This window comes from Tachypleus tridentatus, chromosome 1, assembly GCF_004210375.1.
Source record: "Tachypleus tridentatus isolate NWPU-2018 chromosome 1, ASM421037v1, whole genome shotgun sequence".
In the NCBI taxonomy this organism is placed as follows: domain Eukaryota; kingdom Metazoa; phylum Arthropoda; class Merostomata; order Xiphosura; family Limulidae; genus Tachypleus; species Tachypleus tridentatus.
Window position 1 is genome coordinate 43,471,757 of NC_134825.1, and position 14,981 is coordinate 43,486,737.

The 14,981-nt window shown below is 33.7% G+C and overlaps 1 protein-coding gene across 4 annotated transcripts in view; it reads left to right on the forward strand.

The window, feature by feature from the left end:
* LOC143247150 (phospholipid-transporting ATPase IF-like) overlaps positions 1-14,981 on the forward strand; it is a 106,422-nt gene that overhangs the window by 59,354 nt on the left and 32,087 nt on the right. For all 4 annotated transcript variants that reach the window (XM_076494791.1, XM_076494782.1, XM_076494800.1 and 1 more), the window contains 4 exons: positions 4,493-4,641; positions 4,912-5,065; positions 13,650-13,752; positions 14,193-14,338. In XM_076494791.1, coding sequence (XP_076350906.1) covers positions 4,493-4,641; positions 4,912-5,065; positions 13,650-13,752; positions 14,193-14,338 — 552 coding nt within the window. The remainder of the gene's footprint in view (positions 1-4,492; positions 4,642-4,911; positions 5,066-13,649; positions 13,753-14,192; positions 14,339-14,981) is intronic.

A 14,981-nucleotide genomic window follows, 5' to 3' on the forward strand; every position in this document is an offset into this window, starting at 1 on the left:
ATCTTCTCAATAGAGCATGTAACATCTGTTTTAACTACCTCTGTCTCCATACCAAAATCACCACCTTACAGAACATTCTAATAAACAACTGCTATTCCTTTCATTTTCTCATAAATTTGAATTCCCAAAGAAATTATACACTGTTGACAAATACCCATTAAAATTGATTGTTCCTTTTATATGTAAGTAAAGTTCATAGCAAAATCACAAATTTTAAGAATAATTAAAATGCTTTATCTAAAAGTTCAATTATAAATGATATTTAAATCACCTTTCAAAATATAAAATCTTTTCAGGTCTAAGGACCTATTACCATCCTGTATGTGCTTTAGGATTGTATATAAGTACACATGTGATGGCTGTAATTTCATATGGGAATATCAAACAAATCTGGTAAAAAAACTTTCAAATCCACCAGACTCCATAATTGAGAATGGGCAGACAAAAAACATAAACACTAGTATGGCAGTGAGGAGAAAGGGTGGGTGAGAGGAGATAAGTACCTATCAGAAATACATTTTCAAAGTAAGAAAACTTCTGAAATGGTGGTACCTCCTCTCATCCAAAGCTAGAATCTCACATTGCTAAAGAGGAGGGGATGGTGAAGATGAAGCAATCTCAAGTTGGGCAGAAAGAGACTGCACTGAAAAAACAAGTGTGCTAGAATATGTGAAGCACAATACTACTACTGTTACAGGTATGCTCTTTGTCCAGCAGTCAGTATAGTAACACAGTTGCTGTGGAACTGAAATGACAGGCACTATTGAAGTCAATAAAGAGAGGTACAGTACTGAATCATTGTCGGAAGTGCTGGGTAACTATGATATGAATCAGTATGGTGATGACTAACATGGAAAAGCTTGTGTCTATGTAATCACTTTTCCTTATATGTGTGTGCCAAGGGAAGTGCTTTGGTTACATCAGATTATGTCAAGTGTGGTCCACGTGGAAAAAAAACATCCAATGGAAATGCTTTGTATAAGATATGGTGATCAACAAGTGTGGTCTGTTGAGTCAAAAATATCTAGGGTAAGCATCTTGGATATGTAGGATCATGAAAAATAGAGATTATTGTTATGAGTATGATCTTGAGGGTCATTGTAACTAACTCTCTGTCCACTTCTGCATCATAATAAACCATTGTAAAAAACAAGATGTAATACCAGACATACTGATATTGGGTACTAATGTTGTGCCAGTAAATGAATTAGAGAGAAAATCCAAATAAGAATACATTGCTAGGGCTTAAGACCTGTGAAAGGAATTTGAATAGGCCAAGTGTGGTCCATCCAGACACAAATAATCAATGGAAGTGGCTTGTATAAGAAATATCTGATCAACAAGTGCTGTCTGCCTGGGTAAAAACATCTGGGGGAAGTACCTTGATACTGTAATGATTATAACTATAGCTGTCTTCTCTCCATGCAGATACACAGGGGCTAGAAACTTTTATTTTGTTTTTCAATCTCACCTAAGGGAAAAACTCCATGGTCCACCAGTCCAGTGACTGGGAATCAGAAATGGTAAAGGCTTCCTGTTCCACTAGAACAGAAAGAGGGAAATATGAACTGAAGAGTTCAAAAGAATTACACAGCAGAGAAAATTGTCTGTGATTCCCTATTTTGAAAATCAGGTAGACCTCCATGTAGGAATCATAGGTCAGTAGGGAAAGGCAGACATCCCCCACTGATTTACTCATGAGGTCAAGGAATGATAGCCCTTTATAAATGAAATTAGTAACTTTTATTAAAAGAAAAATTTAAATACATGTACTACTGGGTAAGCTGTCATCATTCTTACAGCAACATCCCATTTAAACAGCAAGCATTATAGAATTTTTCATGTCTAGTGCAAATATAATATGAAGTGTACCTGACCAGGAGACAACTACCACCAGGTGTGATCCTGAAATATGGTATGTATCAACTAAAAATATATAAAAAAGTAATATGTTGACTTACTCCAGTCAAATGCAAACAGTCATGTGTGGAATCATCACAAAAGGAAGACTATACCTTCCTAAGGAATACACAGCCAGGTTGAGCAGATAATGTGTGACAAATGTATTGGGAATTGTGCTTATTTCAACCTGAATGATTTTCTCCAAAGGCCTGTGAAGATAAGCAGCTGAAGACATACTTTGATGATGAATTGGGTGTGAAGAAACATTGTGTACACAACATCCTTCCATGGACAATTTATAATATGCCAGTTGATAAACCCAAATGGTGAGTGCAACAGGGGACAAAACACAAGATGTAAAGGAAATCCTTGAAACAAATAGACAGGAATGAAAACATGAAAGGAGGCAGTACAAACCATATAACATCTCAGGAAATGAGCTGGACAAAGAAATGTAAGGTAAAGAAACAGAAAAGAATGTCAGACCACCTACTTAGGCAGCAGATGTGTAGGGATGAAAAGCCTGATCAGGGTAGACTATAACATGAATTGAATTGGAGAGGGTGCAGAAAACTTTCATAGCATACATATTAAAACAACAGTGACTGCAAATGAGGAGAAAGAAGATCACTTAATGGAAAGATGGTACAAAAATATGTTTAAATGAAAAACTGGTTATGGAGAACAAAACTGAGATCCAATATTCAAAACAAAGGGATGTGGAAGACAAACAAGATGAAAGGAATGAAAAGGGGATAACAGAGGAGGAGAAAACTTTCTGGGAGAATTGGAAGGTCTTCAACAAATCCTGATCAAACAACAAGGTGAAGAATTGAAAAAGAAAAAAAGGTACTGAAGAGTGGGAAGGGTAGAAGACATGGTGAATGGACCAACATCTGCAGATAGATCACTGCTTCTGATAACCAGAAAAGGAGGAAGGCCAAATGGAATGTGAAGGATGAGTCCCTGAGCTGAGGCAAGGGATCTGACAAAAGACATGTGTGAAGATGGGAGTTTAGTGATGTTGGAATGAACACTGTTTCTTTGTTGTTGTTGGAAGAGAGACTGGGACAGAGGTGAGGTTAGGAGACTTTGCTCCAGTAAGGATCAGAGCAGAGGGAACTATGTCTGATCAGGCTAATATGGAGTAGTGGAATAAGATATTGAGTGGGGTTCCAACTGGGTTTGAAAACCTTATCTGATTAACTTCCTAAAGAAGTAAGCAGGTGTGATTGGTTGACAGGGAATAGGAGGAAGTAAGCTTGAGCTGTAATCTGTGAAAATGAGAGACCAAAGACCCAGTTAGTGAAAATAATTGGTAAAAGAGTGTACTTATATGATAAAACATATGGAGCTGAAAAAGGACTCTTGAAAATGGAAGACATGACCATTGTGGATGAACTGAAAAAAATGATAAAACACTGGATCAGTTGGAATATTGGACAGGCATCCATTACAAAGATTTTTGTCCTGTAGATAAAGCTTCTCAAAGTAAGAAGTAAGACTACATGATGAAGCGACATAGCTCCAGATAAGAGTTTAACTGTGATAGGTTTAAGATTGGTCTCCAATCTCCTGTTTTTCTAAGAACAATAATTAGATAGAAGTAAAACCCTGATTGAGTGGGGACCACTCATTTGAAAGCTCCTTTGTGTAGTAGGTCTTGAACAGATTAGGCAAAATGATTGTAAGAGGTATGATCCCAAAGAGGGAAAGAGATCTGGAAAGTGTAAGGGAGTGGAGCAGAACTGAAGGCAGAAACCTTCAGACTGAACCCACAGAACTGTCGTTAAATGTAGCCAAATAGACACATAAACTATATATACTTAAAGAAAGTACTCATTACTAATGAACTAATAAAATCTGGAAATTTGTAGAATCTACATATTACATAAAAATAACAAACTTGTAAAATTGTGCAACTCAGTTTAAAACAATAAGCAACACCAATAGTACAAAACCAGTAAATAAACTGAGAAGATAAAACTTACGTATATATTGAACTTATAAGTGTACTTTAAACCAATAAGACAAAGATATAAAGGAAAACTTACCCAGAAGAACATAAGAATGAAAAGGCACCCAGTTAACTTGAACTTAAAACATTCATTAATTTGTGATCAAGCACAATCAAAATTTTGTCATCTCATGGAAAGTGAGTTAAAACACATAAGTACACACAAGAATGCTGTTTGAGAAAGTGAGAAATTTTCTAGAATAGGAGAAGGAGCTAGAAACACCAGTATAGATGTTGCAGAACAATTTATATAGAGTATTCACATGATCAGCACATTCTGAAAGGGTGCAAAACTAATGGGGTGTGAAGACTGATGTGCTGTTATAAATATATATATTTTTTTTTTATATATATAGCAATGCTTAGAGGGCAGGCCAGGATTGAGAGAGTTTTGAGTTAGAAGAGGTAGTACTGTTTTGGAAACTTAATTATTGTATTAAGTGCATAAATTTATGACCATATTGCAAAAAGCTAGTATTTTCTCAGTTCTATAAAAAACCTCTATTATTTAACTACCACTGTAGATAAAACTGGTATCAAAGTATGTTTTGTTTGTTTTCTCACAATTTTAAGATTTGGGTGCTAACTGGAGATAAAGAAGAAACAGCAGTTAACATCTGTTACTCCTCAGGCCACTTTCAGAGAGACATGGAAGTCATAAAGTTGGCACAGGAGGAAACCAGTGCTCAATATTACAAAAAACTGGTAGAGATTAAAATGATGTAAGTAATTTTATTAATAAATTTTATAACTTTTTCTAAAGTCTTGTTTCTTTGTAAATCTTTTATATTTTTGTTAAAATGTATAATCATAAAACAAACTGAAAATTTTAAAAGGGTTTTATATAAGAAAAACTCAATTATACAAAGAATTAAGTTCGTTTCCAAACATCATAAGTTACACTTTACTAGAATACAATTTAATTAAGTTTTTTTTTTTGACAATTTACATAAATTTCTTTGTTTGAAATATTTGTCACTATTCACTTTCAGGATAGAAGAAGAGACTTTGAAAACTTTTGCTCTAGTTGTAGATGGTCACATACTAGCACATATTCTCCATGAGTATTGTGACAGTTTTTATGAAGTGTGTCGTAACTGTACTGCTGTATTGTGTTGTCGCATGTCTCCTATGCAGAAAGCAGAGGTATTTCAGTATTTATCCTTTATTTTAATAGTGTTTAGAATCAAAGATATGTGTTGACATTAAAAAATGGTATTTATTGAGCAAATTCTTTTACATTTACAGACAACTAAATTTATTGAAACTTTTGAGGAATTCAGTATACATTTTGTTTGTATCATATTTATATCTTTGTGAGAGTTATAGGGTAACATACAACTAATGGATGTGAAGGTTTTTTTCCAGTTAACCTAAAATACAAATAATTTCAGTTGTTTTTCAGAAAATATTAAAAATATTACTTAGCACTAAGAGCAATTACCTTGTACACAACTGCCATGGAACTCTCTATGCATACCACAATGTATTGCACCAGTGTATGCAACAGTGGGATTCAAAAATTTTAACAACCAGTTCTATCTTGCTTTACACACCCACATTTTCTGCAAGGAAAAATAATAACAAAAGTATCTTACTGAAATAATTTATTTATCATGCTTTAAACATTTTCAAATCACCACTTGATTATCATCAAAATTTTTATTTCTTCCACATTTGACCCTGTTGTCATCAGCTGTGTGTTTCTTTCCTAGCCACATTTGAACTGAACAGGTATGATCCTATGAATCCAATGGGAGGCCAATCAAATTAATTGTCAACAGGTTTGCTTCATATTCAACTGTAAGGCAGCTTCTTTTATCTGAATATGTGATATTCATTATTGAAAACACTCTTTCTGTCTCTGTGGAACTAAGAGCAACAGTATTGATGATATTTTTAGCCTTATGTACAGTTCTTGGAACCTCATGGTTATGGCGATTTCATAGGACATTTTCCACATAGTCATGGAAATCATTAATGCTGATTTCATGATGAAAGAGCTCACTGAATTCATAAAATTTTTCTTCAGTGGCTTTCCAGGGACAACAACTTCATCAGTATTCCATAAATCTGACTCAAGTATGTTTACCAGTTCATGAATTTTATTGTCATTTTCTTATGTATTATTATTTTTTTATTTTAAGTGATCACAATCCATCAATCTGGCTTTCATATTTTTTATTACTGCTTCCAGTAGTTTTTGACAAGGAAGGCCTACATATCTTTGGTTTTCAACAAACTCAATATTCCTAAAGGCATCAGAAGCAATGGTTTCATCAATTTTCTTTTCAAAGGTTCCCCTACTTTTTTTGAGTATTTCAAATGCCTTAAAGGCCCTTTTAATTAGTTTGTCAGCTCTTGCTAATTTTAAATATCTGGCTTGAAGGGAATTAGAAAGTAAAGAAATTTCTTGTAGTATATCTAACATTATTACTAAATCCTCCAGGAAGAATTTCTTGAAAAGATGGCTAGCCATTCCTGAATATTTTTTCTCAGTAGAAAAATATTTGTATAATGCTGGATAAGCACACCATACAGCAAGAGTTGATTTTAGGCTTCAAGCAGCTCATCTTGGCCCCAAAACTCTACAAATCTTCAGAATTTCTAGTCCAATTTCTTCCAAAATGTTGAAAAGTTCCATTTGGTTTTTGATTAGTAAAAGATTGTGTAGATTTTATTTATGAACACTTTGAAATGATTCACTTGTTTTATATCAGTGATAGAATAATCTAAAACCAGGTGGAAGCAGTGATTTAAGCAGTGCCAGATTACGATGTCAGGAAAATCATAAGTTTAGTGCTCACCCCTGACTTGCAGCCAAGCATTACACTTGCACCATCTGAGCAGAATACAACTAAATTATTTTTCAAATATCCACTATCAAATCCTGCATTATGCAAACTTTTTAATAGAGATGTGTATATAGTTTCAGCATCCTGTCCTTTCAACTCAACCAAATCAAGAAAAATTATTGGCAACAAATCACAATCTTCAACCTTTACAAAAATTATGATCATTGGTTTACTAGATATGATTGAAGCTTCATCAGTGATGACACAAAGTTTTAAATTTTGTTCAATTGTTTCAGCAACTATTTCACTCCCATGATCAACCCATTTTTTATATGTAGCTCAATCTCATTTTCAACATCAGGAAATGGTCTGCTTCCTTTTGCTACATTGTATGTTATATTTAAAACTGTACATGTAGAGCAGATATATTTTGGGTTTATTTTATCTAGGCATTTGGTAATTGTATCATCTGCACTATCTTTCAATTGCATTGCATATATATTGTGTGTCTTTGATGAAATATGTTCATTCATTTTATTTTCTGAGAGATGCTTGCAAGACAATTTTATTTCTTCCTGATGCTTCAACACTGTAGCTTCTCTATTCCATCGATATGTGAATTATCTTCATGTTTAGAGAAGTAGAAGTGAAAGTTTCATTGCTTCTTGAAGTTGCTGGTGTTAAATGTTCAATTGGATTTTGCTTTGAAGTTTCAGTTATTGTTTTTTTTTTACAAACTCCAATATATCATGTTGCTTCATTTTAGGGCTGAAGCCTGAAATGCCAAAATTCCTTTATTCAAAAATAAATGTATTAATATAACTTCTTATTAAACTTCCAACACAAAGGCTAAAAATATAAAATTATTTTCTAATTATTTTTATAAATTTTTATACAAAAACTATTTTTATAATCATCTTTTAATTGTTTTTTGACGGCATATAAACAAAAAATATTAAGCTAACGTTTAACTGTTTTTGCAAATACTGTTTTCAGTGACTCTGTTCCCCTTACATAAGGAATTTTGTATGATAAGTATATATCAAAAAGCATAAATATAGGGAAATATAGTTTTACCAAGCCATACAATTTTGACACAAATGTAATACTATGGTGTTATGGTTCATGCTTATATCTATTATTTGAATAGTTTTTCTATGTGAGTACTAGCCTACTAAACTTAGTATCCTAATTTCGTATCCTGTCAATATGAAAATACAAGCAAAGAGAGATTCAGTATCCTTCTTTCAACAAGGTATGTCAAGTAAATTATTAAAGAAAAAAAACCCTTTTCAGACATTTGATCCAGCCAACCCAATAATGAATACAGGTTGTTATCCCTTTTTTTCACTTAATAAAGCATACTCATGCATTATTGGTCTCATATTTCATTTTGTGATAAGGTTCGTTTAACGTCAGTGACAATTTCAACAAATTTACTGAACTGATGAACAATGGTGTACCAAGTTAACTGTTAATATTACTGTTTTTGTGTATCAGATGCTATTTTTTCTCCAGTTTATTGTAGTTCTTTTGTTTCTTTGCCTTCTGTGGAGCTTGCCTCTCTTTGGATGATTTTGGCCAGTTTTTCTATCTATGGTCTTTCTTTCTGGCCTTTCACTCATTGTTGATGAATAGATACAGTCAAAAATTAGATGTCAGACTTTCAAAGAACAATTAAAGGTAAATTAAAGGTGAAGCATCAAAATGTTATTTATCTTCATATTAAGTTCAACAGAAACACAATGGAAGTTTTGAGTTCAGCAAACAGTTAATATTTTGTATATTGCCCTTTTGCTTTAATAACTGCAGACAGTTTTACAGGTATTATTGCAACATACCTCTGCCATTCTTTCTCAGGTGTGTTGTGTTATCATTTTTCTGTTATTTCCCCCACCCACATGACTAGTAATTATAGTTCTATGCAATGCCTCTTCTTTGGAACTGATCATGGACTCTTGTCTTGTCAGTGCACATCTCAACTTCTCCAACAAATCTGAGGCTCTGCACATTTTCTCTTATTGTTTCTCTTTCATATTTCCTATTCCATTTCTTTTCTCTCTTTGTCCTCTTTCCTATTCTTTTGGAAGTGAGAGCTATAGAATTCATTTCTCATCTTGTTCAGGGCTTTTATTGTCAAATATTTTTACTTCTCCATAAAGTTAGAGGTTTGGCATGCTTTCATTGACTTGTCATCTCTGAATCACTTTCTCGTTATTTTTCAATTGTGGATGATTTTTTAAAATCAGCATTGGGTCTTTGCTCATGGCCTGTGTTTAATGAAGCTAGATGTTTCAAGTGCTTTCATTCGTATTCTCATTTGTAATATGTCTTGTGCATCCTCTAGTTTATCTTTAATAGTTGTGTGTTTTAGTTCCATGCTTATCCTTTTAACTTAGCTACAGCCCTTTATATTCTTCATCCTACCATTGTTTGTTTTTTACCATTTCAGAACCCCAAAGATCAGTACTTTTGTGACTTTTTTTTCTTCAGCTAACTTCAGTCATACATTTTTCACAACAGGGTGTTACACTTTGACACTTCAATACTGTTTTAGGTTGGGTCATTTTATTCTTTCACATCTTATTTCTTATTTACCTGGATTTTCAACACAAGTCCTTTTTGTCTCCATCCCTGCATGTTACTGGACAGCAATGTCTTTGACCATCCACTGCTACCAAAGCAATAATTTCCTCCTTTCACTTTAAGGCTTTCTTTATCCATCCATTACTTCTCTTGTCAGGTTTCTTTTCCTGTATGGGACCTTTGTGTAGTTCTTCAAGTTCTAACGTGTTCCCATTTTGAGCATTTGGCTTCCCACCTTTTGTATTATTTTGGCTCTTGAAACATATTTTCTTCTTCTTTCTTGTTTGTGGTCATCATCATTTGGATATTTATGCCTTTGACATTGCTGCTACCCTCCATCACACGAAGTGGTGAGTGGTTTTTACAAAACATTCTTTTTTTTTCTGAAGATCTTTATTTCCTGGAAAGGTAAACTGATGTTTTCTGTTATCTTTTTCCATTCTCTTTCCTCATTGTATAATCATTGCAACCTTTATTATTGTTTGTGTCAGTTATGGATAGTTCATTGTTGCTATCTTGCTCACTATGCCATTTGTAATGGAAATCATCATTGCCAATTTTTTATTGTGTCAGATCTCCTCTTGAAATTGATTCCTTGCAATTTAACTGGTTATATTTGCCAGCTCCTCAGTTTTGCATTTTTTTTAGGGGGGTGAATCTGGCCTTTCATTCATTTGTATTATGTTCAACCATGTTTGGCATATAAAAGCTTCTTTTATGGGTATGTCCAAACCCACTAAATTGCCAGTGTTGTCTCACAAGAATTATTTACCCAAAATCTACACAGAGCAGGGGAAAACAGAAAGTTATGGATATGAAATTTTCAGCAAGTGTTTTGGTAACACATCTATACAATTGGCATGGTCATTGCTGTTCCTTTACAAAAAAAACAATAACAATATCTATTATTAGTAGTAACTAACTGCACTGTTTCTCATGAGGGGTTAGTTCCAGATGGTTGTGTCTTATGACAGTTGTCCATCCACACACATCAGTATTATCTTCACTCTACATTCCTCTCCCTTTGTTCTTTTAGTGGAGCATGGGAGAACTATTATCTACCAAGTTCTAATCTTCTGGTAAGATTACTATCAAGAATTTTCTTGCTTAGAGGTTTTTCCTCTCAGTTAGAGATTGGTTGAGCCTTTCTCATTTGAGATATAGTATTGTATTCCCTGGAGGTGTTGTACAGGACATCTCATTACTTTTCTCTTCCATGCAGCTCCTTGTGGATGTATCCAGCTGGATTTACTCCTGTACATAGGTGAGAGCTCATTGATGTCGAGAATACCCACTTGTAGAGAAATTTATATGCAAAAACAGCTTGTTTGGGTTGAGAAAATATTTTACATAGAAGAGCGAACAACGTTTCGACCTTCTTCGGTCATCGTCAGGTTCACAAAAAAAGAGGTAACTGACCAGAAGCTGACCACATGTTTGGAAGGGGTTGTGTAACTGAGTGTCGTAATGTAGAGGGCAGTGTTAGATGTTTGAATATATAATTTTATTTATTTTTTTAATATAGGTATAAAGGCGTTCCTTTATATTGGTTTATTTTGGGTTTAAGTTGTTGTATAAGTGAGGCTTCTTTAATTTTGCATTTCTTTATGTTTGTTTCTTTATTTAGTATTTGAGTGTTTTTTATGGTTATGTTGTGTTTATTTGACTTGCAGTGTTCGAAAACGTGTGAAGGTGACATTTTATGTTCTTTGAATCTGGTTTCCATTTTTCTACTTGTTTCTCCAATATAGAAGTCGTGGCAGTTATCACATTGTATTTTGTAAATAATGTTGGTGTGGTGTTTGTCAGTGTAGTTTTTACATAGTATAGACCTCAGTTTTATGCCTGGTTTTTGAATAAATTTGGTATTAACTGGAATGTCATATTTTGTTACCAATTTTTGCCAACTGTTGGTTATTTGTTTGCTGATGTCAGGAATATATGGTATACAGCAGTATATGGTTTCGTGATTTTTTGATTCGTGAGATATATTTACTTTAGTTGGTTGATTTTGCTTTCTGTCTAGGTGTGTGCGTATAATGTTTTCTACGGTTTGTGGAGGAAACTTATTGATGTTGATGAAGTATTGTTTTATTTTGTGTAATTCATCGTTAATTTTATCTGGTGAGCATAGTTTTATGGCTGTGTTTATTTGGTTTCTTAGTATGTTGAGTTTTTTGTTTTGTTTCATGTGCTGGGTCCCAAGGAATGTATAGTCCAGTATGGGTGATTTTTCGGTGGATTTCTGTTTTGAATTGTGTGTTGGTTCTTGAAATTTTGAGGTTAAGAAATGATATTTGATTGCTTTAATAAATGATTACGAAGATAGAATAGCCTAGAGCTGTAACAGTACTATACCTCCTAATGTTTTGCATCATGCTACCACTGAAGGTAGATTTACTTGATGTTCATTACTATAAATCTCTCCATAATACATTTAAAATATATCAGTAAATAAATAACAGAATATTGGGAAATGAGTGATCTTCCACTGAGTACTTCTCACTAGAGATCCCTTTGTTTTTGGAAGTTATTTTCTCTTTCTATCACATTTAAAAAGGAGCTCATCTTTGTAATTGGCCTGCATCAGCCCCTCCACCATTTTTAATGTGGGTGTATAGCTCTTAGAGAAGTAAGCAGCATTCCTGAAGATATTTTTTTTTCTTGAAAATATATTTTAGATACATTTTTACCTATCTGCACCACTCTCCACTTTTGGTGTATTTTCTTTGTTTTATCAAATATGAGCCTATAATCATGTGGTATTGCTCACAGGGATATAAAAGTTCTCAAAATTTATATTTGAAAAAGTTATCAAGTTTTTTTTTAATTGCTTAGTGTGGATTATTAATTTTTTATATATATAATTTTTTCTCATATGTAACTATTTATACTATATTCTAATATTACTTTACATGTGCTTGATGTTTGGTATAAACCATTTAGTTACATCCTTTTAAATATATGTTTTTGCTGAAATGTTAAAGAAACATTTAAGGTTATATACTCTTCAAAAAAAGAAACAAAAAAAAAAGCAAAATTTGAAACATATTGTTAACAAGTTTATTCCAGGTAGTTCTGTATGACATGTGTAAAACTTTACACATTCACTGCTGAACATCCAAAGTCTGCAAAGGCGAAGTCCACGCTCACTAGTTGCAGTTTAACGTCACTCAACGTCAATAACGAGTATGCCACCCGTGAGCATCAATAACTGCTTGGCATCTCCTGCCCATGGAAGCGATGAGATGACGAATCACATCCTGTGGAATGGCTGTCCACTCAGCCTGCAAAGCTGCTGCAAGCTGAGGTAGAGTCTGCGGTTGAGGTTGTCGCCGTCGCAGACGTCGGTCCAACTCGTCCCAAAGATGTTCGATGGGGTTTAAATCTGGTGATCTGGAGGGCCAGGGAAGAACGTTGATTGTGTGGTGTCTCAAGAAGACAGTGGTGAGTCGGGCTGTGTGAGGACGGGCATTGTCATGTTGAAAAATGTTGTTGACGTTCACCATGATGGGTTGCACATGGGGCCTAAGAATTTTGTCGACGGTTGCGTACAGTCTGATCAGAAATCCTACGCAGCCCTGGTATTGTTGAGGCAGTAGACGTCACACTGGTGGTCCTATCCCGAAGGTGACGTAACCGGATGTAGTGATCTTGTGCGGGCGTGGTCACATGAGGTCTGCCAGATCGTAGATGGTCACGAGTTGATCCATGTTGTTGGTGACGATTCCATAGCCTTGTTATGGTGCTTGGGTGGACATTCACAGCTCTGGCAACATCTGATCGAGATTCGCCTGCTTCCAAGCGACCAATAACGTTGTTGCGTTGTGCTTCAGTCAATCCTGGCGTAACTGTATTGCGTGTCGGTGGCTTAACACTGAGCTATGGAAACCGAGAACCCGTCACTTTTATAGGGATTTTGCACATGTTGCACTTGCAGAACATGCAGATCTCTCAAACAAATTTATTGGACACGAATGCATTTTGGCGAAAAATCCGATGTTTTCCTCCGTTTTCAAAGTGCACAACTTTTATTGTCATTTTGGTCTGACAATCAGTGCCTTAACACATGTAACATCATATACTCTGAGCTTGTAACATTATTACATATATTTCTCTTTAAAATAACAAAAATATCCCTTTTGCATTTCTTTTTTTGAAGAATATATATCCTGAATTATTTCTGTGAAATTTCAACTAATGTTGTAATTAGATATAAATGCAAAATAGCTATCCCAGTTGTATTCAGATATATGTTGTTTTGTCAAATTTGGAATGAATGTTAACAGATTCATTAATGCATGTTCTCTGAACAGTTATAATAAATAAATCAACAAGTGTTTTTCCAGATTGTAAAGTTTATCAAGCATGGATCAGAAAAGGTGGTCACTGCTGCCATTGGAGATGGAGCAAATGATGTGAGCATGATTCAAGAAGCTCATGTTGGCTTGGGTAAATTTTTCTCCAATAACAGATGATATTTCGAATTTCATGTGATTCTTTTGTCCCCATCTTTAGAAGTAATGTAAATAACATATAATGCTCTAAAAATAATATAAAAGTAGTAAATATAAAGTGGAAAACAAAACAGGGGAGACTATAACCACTATTTTGTTAACTTTTAGCTTTAAAGTTTTTATTGTTTAAACACAGGAATTATTTGTAAATTGTAATATTCTGTTTTTGTGACATTTTATAGACAAAATTATGAACTTGTAAACGTGAATAAATTAATAGAGAAAAGTTCCTGATGTTATACTGTAAAGCAAAATGTACATTAAACTGTTATGCTAATAATAGTTAAGATAAAGTTGGACTGAGTACTGATAAAAAAAAACAACAAAAATACTGAATTTATATTTTGCACTTCATTTTGTTTTATTCTGTTGCAGGTATTATAGGTAAAGAAGGTCGTCAGGCAGTACGATGCAGTGATTTTGCTTTTGCTCGTTTCCAATTTTTGCAGCGTATTTTACTTGTTCATGGCCATTATTACTATATTCGTATTTCTACCTTGGTGCAGTACTTTTTTTATAAAGTAATGTTGTTTGTCATTTTCTTTGTAATGGAAAAGAAGTTTCAGTAATTTACATATGTTTATGCTTGAAATGCTTGCAATTTTTGATATACAAAATTTCAGTACATTTGTTTTGAAAAATCGTTTTCTCTCTAAATATCTCCATACATTTTTGTTAGATTTGCCATTATATGGTTATAGTATGATTCTAGTTTCAGGCTATCAACCTTTCCTGGAATATGAATGTAAGTCATTATCCATTACAAGCTGAGAATTACCATTTGCACTTAAGTTCATGATGGTTAAAAGTTTGTAGGATAAAAAAAGTTATAAAATCCTTGCTCTCTTGACAGATGGATTATTATCATGTGAAGTTTAAATCTCAGTGTGGGAAATTGAAAATTTTATCTTTAATTAGGGTTTGTTTGAGCATTTTTCTTGTGGCAAATAATATCAGGCTGTTGCATATGACATATCAGATTTCGATATGCAAATTCTAAACATGATTTTTAGTGGCTGAAAGAGAAACATTATTATAAATTTGTCAGAATAATATAGTATATTGTCTGGTACATTTCAAGCTCTCTTTATTTTCTTATTTCAGAAACTATTTATATTAATTTTTGTCACCATGGATAAAATTGATATTTGTGTAATTCTTTGT